This window comes from Microtus pennsylvanicus, chromosome 4 (genome assembly GCF_037038515.1).
Source record: "Microtus pennsylvanicus isolate mMicPen1 chromosome 4, mMicPen1.hap1, whole genome shotgun sequence".
NCBI classification, from domain to species: Eukaryota; Metazoa; Chordata; class Mammalia; order Rodentia; family Cricetidae; genus Microtus; species Microtus pennsylvanicus.
The window spans coordinates 99,074,055-99,083,947 of NC_134582.1; the positions used below are offsets into that span (position 1 = coordinate 99,074,055).

The 9,893-nt window shown below is 53.8% G+C and overlaps 1 protein-coding gene across 1 annotated transcript; it reads right to left on the reverse strand.

Moving 5' to 3' along the window:
* Positions 1-3,579: 3,579 nt before the first annotated feature.
* Positions 3,580-9,221, reverse strand: Foxf2 (forkhead box F2). Its single transcript, XM_075969963.1, has 2 exons — positions 7,651-9,221; positions 3,580-4,482 (listed from the first exon to the last, which is right to left on the reverse strand). Exons 1-2 carry the CDS (start codon positions 8,822-8,824, stop codon positions 4,319-4,321), a joined length of 1,338 nt encoding a protein of 445 aa, XP_075826078.1. The 5' UTR covers positions 8,825-9,221; the 3' UTR covers positions 3,580-4,318.
* Between the last annotated feature and the right edge of the window lie 672 nt (positions 9,222-9,893).

The following is a 9,893-nucleotide window of genomic DNA, read 5'->3' on the forward strand; positions in this document are numbered from 1 at the left end:
TTCTGTTCTCAGAGCGAAGAACTCTGCTTTTCTTCTTCTGGAAGAGAGATTGTGCGGGTTGACCATCACTGGGTCCCCTGGCTCAGCTGGTCCATCCACACTACCTCCTGATGGCCCCAGCATGATTGGTGCTGGGTGGACCTACTTAAGAGTGAGTAGCAGGACAGACCAGAATGGTAGCTAATGACCAGCAGGAAAGAGCAAGAGAGAGAGGAAGCAGCTGTTCTTCCCCCTCCACTCTGGTCAGACTTGGTCCATTTAAAAGCAATTTTAAGCCTGTGGTAGGGCCTCTATTGGAGTAGAGCAGTCCAGGGCATTAGCTCTCAACTGGCCCTCAGAACTCAGTTGTTATGTGATAAGCATTTATAGCAAGAGGCCTGGTGACCCAGTCCTGGATGGACAGGACTATCACACAAGGCCTCGAGGGGGTGGTAAACTGAATATTTATTGGTTGGCTTGTTGTGGCCTTGAAGCCCTCTGAACCCCAAAAGAACTTCTAGGGCTTTCTTTTCTTTTTCCCCAGGGATCTTGCAGTCTGTGTGCTGTGGCCTTCCCAGGCCCCATGTCTACATCAGTGGTACTTTCCCTTGCTAAGTAAGGCTGTATTTCACAGAAACAGGTTAGGTAAAATGTATTTCCATTCTGAAAAAAAATATATTTCCATCCTAAAATAAGCTGATGCTTTTCTGAATTAATCCCCATGATGCACCGTAATTAATAAACCTTGAATCTAGCAGGGCGGTGGTGGCGCACGCCTTTAATCCCAGCACTCGGGAGGCAGAGGCAGGCGGATCTCTGTGAGTTTGAGGCCAGCCTGGTCTACAAGAGCTAGTTCCAGGGCAGGAACCAAAGCCACAGAGAAACCCTGTCTCGAAAAACAAAAATACAAAAAAAAAACCTTGAATCTGCAGATTTTCTATTAAGAAAGCATCCTGCTCCATTTTATGCCATCTAGCGTTCCATCCAGATAGACCAAACTCCCCATAAAACCAGACTCCCGCTTCCTAAAGGAAATGTTCTTGAATTTCTAGAACCTGCAGCAGCTGTAGGGAATCTGAGCATACCCAGCTAGAAAACTCCCTTCCCAGAATCCAGGAAGAAGCCCATAGAAACAAGCGTGCTGCCCTATCAGCCAAGGTGTGCAGCCTTTACGCCATCTGCCCAAGTGGGAGGTCTTCTGATCACTGGGGCTTAACTAAGCAGGTTTGTGGGACTCCATCCTTTCCTTTGTAATTCCCCAGACCTGAGGTGAACAGTTTGCTTCACCACACCACAGGCTTCCATCATGATGCCCTAAAAAACACCTGCCAAACCCATGGGCGGAGATTTCCAAAGCGTGAGTCACATCGCCCCTTTCTCTCTGCTGCTCATCTCGGGTATTTGCTGTGCTGATGGAAACGCACTGTCCCCGCCCACCTCCTGGGGTAACTGTATGGGGCTTACTGACAACCACTGCCCAGCCCTGGCATGGGTATCTCCACCTGCTGCCTTCCTTCCTCCTTTACACAGTTCTGACTGAAAAGAGACGCCTAAGAAGCCAGTCATCACTGGTTCACAGAATAATCAGGTATCCGTTTGTGTATCATTTTAATCTGCCAATAAGCAGGAGTTCTGAAGACTGGAAACAGTTTCCAGTGTGGGTTGGTGAGCTCAGGGGCAGAGCAAGGGTTAGCATGCAGTTTGGTCCCCAACATATACAAAGAATTGAGGGATTCGGACCCTCCTCATTGAGTTACTATTTATTTTCACTCTTAAAAGTACTGTAGCACCGATTTTAGGATTGTCTTACCAATATTTCAGAAACATGTAGACACTTTTTTTAACTTGAAAAAAAATGAGAAGAAATGATTACCAACATGTCTGTGTGCATGTGTCTAGGAGGGAGGGGCAGCTGAGAAGCGTCTTTTTGTGACTCAAAAGGAAACAGTGACCTTAATCGAGGAGAATTCTAGCAGCTTAAAGGTGTCAAGATCTTAGCAGATAGTAAAGAAGGTCAGGAGGGTTAATGAGTCTCCATCAGCTTTCAGGATGAAACTGCGGATGAAAAGGACACAATAGAGAGAATCAGAAGTGTTTCCTAAAAGCGGAAAGCATAATCCCCGACGGTGATGTGTTCTAAAGGTCTGTACTGATGAGCCACTGAAAGCAAAGCTTCTTAGCGCTTTTTGAGCCCAGATCCTCATGCACCTGTCTCCTGCTCCACCAGGGGGCGCGCAGATCCTCCGGATGCGGTTGGCCGGGCCGGCCTGGAGTTTGAGGTCCCGTCATTCTCTGTATAAACAAGTTACGTTCAAGTGTTTAGGATATAAATTACGACCATGCCGGCTGCCTTGGAAGGAATGTAAACACAGCACTGTGGTCGGAGCAAACTCTGAGACTGACTTCATAATTTATAGCAGGCCCCCGAGTAGCTCAGAATAAAGGACAAAAAGGGGGGGCGGGGTGTAGAAAATACTCGATTTAAATGCAAATATGATAATGCAGAAACGTGTATAACTCGGTGATGATTTTTTTTAATACAAGAAAGAGGCTTAAGCGTTAGGAATATGGCTAAGAGTTTTGAAACAAGAGATGTTTTATTTGGGAAACCACCTCAGGTTGAGATGCAATGAAATATTTAAAAACATTTTTTTTTTTACCACTCACCCTAGTTACAAATAAGTACCTGGTGGTGAATCTGAAAGAAAGAGTTTCCCACTCGAGAAGCAAAAGCAAAAACAAAAATCGAGCCCTGGGTTGAAGAGAAAAGTGCCGCAACATGATTAAAGGTGCACATTGCTCTGTTCCCAACAGAAGTGTATTCTGGGTGGGAAATAAATCTGCCTGCCTCGCTGGACTATTTTCCCATTTTATCCGGTGTCCTGCCAGTTCTGTGGGTAGCATTCAGGGTAGGGAAACCCAGCAACAAAGGATGGAGAGGCTGTGCAGTGCTGTGGGAGCCTTTGTGGAGGGTGCCAGTTAAAAACCCCCTTGCTGCCTTCTGCTCTCTCTGGGTCCCTTTGATCTGACCACCACCCAAAGCAAACTACAGCCTGGATGGGAGGGTGGGAAGCTGTGGGGCTCAGGGTGGCGGCTCAGGGTGGCGGCTCAGGGTGGTGGCTCAGGGCTCTGCCCTTGCTTCTTCCCAGCGAGAGAAAGGAGCAAAGGGGCAGAACTCTTGGGCACAGGAAAGGAAACCAAAGGGGCACAAAACTTGGCTTCCTCAGACCCAACCCTTGGCTTTCAGTATCTTGCCAGCTTTTGTTGTTTTGGCTTTTTGTTTTTTTTATTTTGGTGTGAGTGTGTGTTGTGTTGTGTGTGTGTGTGTGTGTGTGTGTGTGTGGTTTTTAAGTTTCTTTCCCCTTCTGGTTATTGTTTGGCTAGAAAAAGTGAGAGCAGGACAGAGAAAGGAATGGCCGAAGTGTCTCCCTGAGAAGACCCACAGTCAGGACTGGCCAGGCTTATTCAAAGCAGAGGCCTCCCGCTTCATGTCAGTCATACAACTTGAGGGTAGGCAGTCTAGAATTGCAAGGCTGCCTGGGGTGTGTGTGGCTATGACGGGGTGACTGCAGAGGAAAGGGTCCCTAAAACAACTATTTGTTAAACACATTTTATTGAAAAAAAAACTTACATCAAAATAGTTTGGCAAACTGTAAAAGTATACAGAAGTGCAAATATACCCTCCTTTTAAAATACAAGCAAAGTGTTGAGTATACGAAGATCATAAAAATATTTTTAAGAATATGGTGGTAGAAAAACAACCTTGTAAAAAATATTGTATTGTCACAATACTGAGAGCCACTTTCTTAAACTAGGCTCGTCGGTTCTTCATTTCTTCACAATGTTCTTTGGCACCTGTATCCGAAGGGAGTGTTGGGGGTGGGGTGGGCAAAATCTCCTACTGGGCCACTCAACTAAACAAGGCTTTCTTGAAATACTGTGCTTTTAGCACTGCCTGTTTGAAAAGCACACACCAACACACACACACACACACACACACACACACACACACACACTCACACACCTTTTCAGACCCTGATCAGTGAACGCAATGACCACCCAGAACTGAAAGTTTACGTCTTACACATAGTAACATTTTACCATCACGTCCGCTCTCTGTCCCTCCTCCGGGGTATTGCCTTGCCAACAGTGTCCTCTTCCAACGATGGGCAAATATTGGCGAGCAGGGCTCCCCTGGGCATTTGTGTAAGTGTGTTACTTAGGGCTATCCATCCGTGTGCACAGAATGTGAGTCCGTTGCAGTTCCTAGCTGCCCCTCTCGGAGGGGAGAGGAGGAAAGGGGAGACGAGGAAGAGCAGCCTTCAAGGCCTCTGTCCATTCACATAACACAGGGCTTAATATCTTGGCACACGCTCTGGTGGTGATGGTGATAATAGGAGCCACTGGCGGAGGGATGGAAAGATGAAATGCCATTGAAATTGAGGACGAAATCTTTTCTGTCACACACTGGGGTGGAGTGATGCTGATAACGGGGCAGTCCCACTGGAAGAAGAAAGGAGAGGAAAAAAATCTTTTCAGTAAAAGTCATCCAGATGACGGTGAGGTGTATTACTTTTAAAATTTCAATTTAATCTGTGGTTTTGACGGGCGGTGCAAAGTCAGCTAGTGGCCTTTGGGTATATGGCTATATAACCGGTAGGAAAGGAAAAAACTCAAACAATCAAAACAAAACAAATAACAAACAAACAAAAACCCAGCTCTCGGAGCTCCCTCAAATCCCAAGACTCTTGCCCTGGTTTTAAGTACCTCCCCCGAGGGAGGGAATCTGTTCGTGAATTTCTACTTCCCTCCCGGGCTCCGGAGACCTCTCTGGCAGGCCTAGATGCAGACTGCGCTGGGCACAAGCACTCTGCCAACACCTCTGTAACCTTCACTTCTATTTTTGTGCCTTTTTTTCCTGTCTCAGATCAAGACGCTGGAAAAAAGGGCTGTCCCCATGATCCACAATGGATGACAGAGACAATACCCTGGAGGAGAAGGAGCCCGAAAAGTGGAGGGGGTGGGGAGCAGCCCACTACCCATCCCCAGTCCGCAGGTCCCCGACCCCTTCGTCCACCCGTTTATAAACCCGAAGTTTAGGAAGCTGAGAAGCGCTCTTTGACCGGGGCGTCTAGCTGCCCTATGAGTCCCCGAGGGAACTGGCAGCGGAGCCTGGGGACAGCCTGTGTCAGGCGGCCCAGAGCTTGAGCCGGTCCCTCGCAGGGCCAACCTGCCGCCCACTTTTGCTTTTGCTTTCTTGGCTCCGGGGGTGGGGGTAGGGAGCCGTGGGCTTGGGGCTTCAGTGCCCATCTCGCCGCGTGCGTGGGCGTTTGCGCGGGAGGCCTTCCCCAAGCACCAGCCGCACGCCTGTGTCACCCCCCGATGCTGCTCCCTGTCGTGGCTGTAAGCAGAAGAAAAGCGTTAAGCCGGGGAAAAAGCGAAAAAACGGCGGAAAGCCTTAGTCTTATGGCTGGCACCCGCCACCCGCCGCTGAGCGACCAGGCCGCTCAGCGGCGGGTGTGGCTCGGCCTCGGCGCCTACGAGGGACAGCTCAGCGCTGCTTGACTCCCGAGAAGCAGCCCAGGTGCGCGCGGGGACCGGCCGGATCCTTCGCCACCACCGCTGCCGCCAGCGAGCACCACAGTTCGCGCCGACACCACAGGTCGCCGCTGGCGCTCTCATGGACCGCTACGGACCGCAGACACCGGGCTTGTGGGGCCCGCAGGGCTTCGCGGTGAGCGCTGACTACTCTCGGCCCCGGCAGATCGAGCTGCCACTGCCTCCCTGAGAACGCTGCCTTCGCCACCGCCTTGGAAGTGGTGGGCGAGGCGCGTGCGGGTGTGCGGCGGAAGGAGGGTCGCGCTGTGTGCGTGGCCTCAGCAGTGACTGGCCTTGCGGGACCTTCCAGTTTCAATGGGCCGCATTCGTGTGGGCAGCACTCAGAACCAGGCCCTGCAGGGTCCCTATTTACAATGCGGGGGCTCTTTGAAACCACCTTCATGAGGTCTTTACTGGAGGTGACAAAATCAGGAGAATATTCTAGGAAGAGAGGAGGACAAATTTCGATGAAGAAAGGGCAGCAGGGCCAGGTCGGCCTAAGCTATAGCTTGTGGGAAAGGCTGCTCACAAGGCACCGAAACAACGGATAGGAGGTCTGCCTTATTAGCTGGACAGTTCTCATTCTGTCCAAGCTAAAGAGCTAAGCTGCCATATCCGGGGACTTCTGGGGGTTTTGTGCATGGCCTACAGTGCGTGGCGTGGGACGTGGATCTAATAGAAGGGTCAGAAATCTCTTTCCGGGGCATTTGCTTGTTTGTTTCTAGATTTATTTATGGATTGCTGGCAGCTGGCAAACCTTCTGAGTTCAAGGTAAGCTAGGTCTACCCAAAGGGAAGCACAGAGGATGGGCCTGGAGCAGCAGGCCAAGCGAGGATGGGAGGGAGGAATAGGTTTAGTGTGTTGGTGGGAGACTGACAGCTAGCCCGTGGGGCGGGAGGTGGGGGTGGGGTGGGGAATCTGAGAGAGGGTCATCTGTATTGGTTACTTGTTGAAATTCCCATAAAATTGAACAAGACTCTGTTCTCTGTGGGTTAAGTCAGCCTAAAATCCTCTCCCGTGTGGTCCTGCCTAGACTGTCTTTGTTTGGTTAACCTCTGAGACCCCCAGTTAAAAGGCTTATTTGGGAAATTTCTCCAAGATCTTTTGCTGTTTCTTGGCGTCCCCATTCCCCCAAGCTCCTGTTGCCCATGCAGGCACAAACATAGGGAGGTAAGCATCAGCCTGTGACTGTTCTGACTGGGATGGGAAGTGTGTGGGAGACAGCACCTTTGGGTTTTGCCCTTGACAGACAAGCTCCCAGATTTCAATCTGCACCCGTGGGAGCCCCAGGGGATTTAACAAGGGTCTAGTGATATCCTCTAGATAAAGTTAGCCAAACCTCCACTCCCTCCTCTCCTCCCACCCTTCACCACTTTTCACAAGTCAATAAATTTTCATAATTTGCAACCCACACAGCATAAACCAGCCACACTACAAGTGGCCTCTAGGCACATTTCTTGGGGGTATCACACCAGGCCACCCATGCCCTGAGGCACAGGACAAACTTGTGTCCTTAACTTGATCCACTGTGTTGTGTGTACTCAGTGACTTCTCCTTGGTGCCCCTTGTCACTGGCAGGCACTGGCAGTGTCCTTGGGACTCGTAGCTTTTCTCTCCCGTTCCCTGCATTCTCCTTTCATTACTTGCTCAGCTAAGAACTTTTCCTCTCTGCCATTTACTTTTGAAATTAAAGTAGGGCAAAATGAACTTTGAAAAGAGTAAGGAGAACAAAGTGAACCAAACCCAACTCCTCCACCAAGGTCTCCAAAAGTCACATGCCTTCTTTCAGAGCTGAGTCTGGCCTAATTGGGAAAAAAGTCTGCAGTGTCATACCGTAGGCCAAGAAAGTTAGGACTTGGCATCACCCTTCTTCAGTTGGCGAATTCTGGAGCCCACCAGCTGGCCCATAGTATCAGAGAATGCTGTAAGATCAAATTGTATCCTCCCAGCCAGGAATACGGTGCACAATCCCCCCAGCATACCACTTAAACAGACCCCAGCATTGGGAACAGAAGGCGCAGTATCCCCGGCCCTTAGGTTAAGGCTGCAGCGGGCCTGGGAGCTTTGTTTTACCTGAGAGATCCTCGCGGGCGTTCTGGTGCAAGTAGCTCTGCTCCAGCGAGTAGGAGGACATGCTGGGGTGCAGGCCAGCAGAGGCTGCAGGGTTGCTGCTTGGCGTCAGGGCAGGCTGCTTGAGGTAAGGTGAGGCGCCAGGCGAACTCCAATGTGCCGCAGGGCTAGTGTAGGGCGAGTGACACTCGATTGCGCTCGCCATGGCCGGGGATGAGGGCACTGGGCTGCTGCTGCTGTCCGGCCCATAGTCACCGCCGCCACCGCTGCCACCCGCTCCCGCACCGACGCCCGCAGGACCTGCAGGCACCGGACAGCTAGCCATATAGGTGGAGCCCGGGTTGGGCGACATGTGGGGGACGTGATGGTGGTGGAGGTGGTGTGGATGCGCATGGCCCGGAGCACCCGCGCCTGTATCATAGCCTGTGGGCATCATGTCGAGGCCACCATAGCCACCCTGACCATGGCAGCCCAGAGGCGCTGAAGGGGGCGCTTGGAAGTCGAAGCCCTGGGGCAGCAGCGAGGCCCCGAAGCCCAAGCCACTCACCACACGATGGTACATGGGCTTGAGCGCCTGGCACTTCCGCCTGAAGCCGCGCGGCCGCCGGCGGAACGAGCCCTCCTCGAACATGAACTCACTGGCCGGGTCGATGGTCCAGTAGTGGCCCTTGCCGGGCCGCCCGAGGCCCTTGGGTAGCTTGATGAAACACTCGTTGAGCGAGAGGTTGTGGCGCACGGAGTTCTTCCAGCCCTGATAGGCGCCGCGAAAGAAGGGAAAGCGCGCCTGCAGGAACTGGTAGATCTCGCTGAGCGTCAGGCGCTTGCTGGGAGAGCTCTGGATGGCCATGACGATGAGCGCGATGTAAGAGTAGGGAGGCTTCTCGGGTCGCCGAAGACCTGAGGTCGCCTTCTTGGTGCCCCCACTCCCGGATCCCGTGCCGCCGCCACCCGCCGCACTCTTGCAGGCACCCGCCGAGGCGCTGACCGAGTTGGAAGAGGACGAGGCACAGGAGGCTGAAGATGAAGATGACGACGACGAGGTGGTCTCCAGGGTGGCGGCGGGCGGCGGGCTCATCAAGGCGGCCTGGAGCGCGCCGGGCGCCGGGCTGCATGCACGGCGGAGTGGGGCTGGCGGCGGGCGCGGCGGAGGTGGCGGGGGCCCGCCCTCGGTGGTCATCTGGGAGCTTGGAGCGAGGCCGGGCCTGGGGGGCGGACCCCGGACCGGGACCAGCGGCGCCGGAGCCGGGTTGGCCCACAAGCCGGGCAAGCGCCCTAGTACGCCGGCCGCGCCGCAGCCGGGGCCACTCAGGGCCAGCGCTTCGGAGTAGCCTCTCTCAGCTCCTCTGGGGCTTCGGGCGGCGGCGGCGGCGGGTCGGAGGCAACGCCCCGCGCATCCCTCTTCCCAGCCTCCGGCCGGCGCCTTGCGCAACTACCTCCTAGGCCACCAAGGCGACGCTGTCCGTAGCCGGACAGCTGTGCCCTCGAGCCCAGACTTCAGCCCGGACCCCGGGGACTAGCCTGTCGTCTTCTTTCAGGAGTGCTCCTCTCTCTGTCTCTTGGACTTCCTCCCTGGCGCGCCCTCCCTGCGGCCGCCTGGCTCCCTCCCTCGCTCCCTCCCTTCACCCCTCCCCGCCCTGCCCCCTCCTCGCTGCGCGCCGCCCGCCCCGGGGAGGGCGCACTGGGCCCGCGTCACTCCTCCCCCTCCGGACCTGGCGGCGGACTCCTGCTCTTATCGCCTCCCTGGCTCTACCGGGTCCTACTCGCTGTACTAATTCTTCTCTGGTTCTTTTCCTTTCCCCTTCTGCTGGGAGAACTCCCAACCTTGGCAAGGCTCGACTACCCCTCACTTCAGCAATTCATTCTCTGTCCCTTCCAGCAGCCCATTTCCTAACCCAGAAACCCCCACCCACTCGCGCCGGGAATGGACCCACCCTGCTCCTCCCCCACCTCTTCAGGACCCTGTGGGGGCTGAGTCTTGGGGCGGCGGTGCCCTGGAAGAGCCTCCTTAGCCAAGATTCCCAGTGCCCGAACTGACACCATCTGTCAACTTCATTTAGACAGTGCCGCCCTCAGCCACACGCCAGGGTGCCAGACGTCCCAAGGTAACGTGCCAATCCTGGGTCTCTCTTTCTGGCTGGACATGCAGGCTTCTGAGAGTTCAGAGTAGAGGGCAAGCACTGGGCGCCCTTGAGCTATGGCCCCGGGGCAGTGAAGAACGTATTGTAAGCTGAGCACTGGGGTTTGGG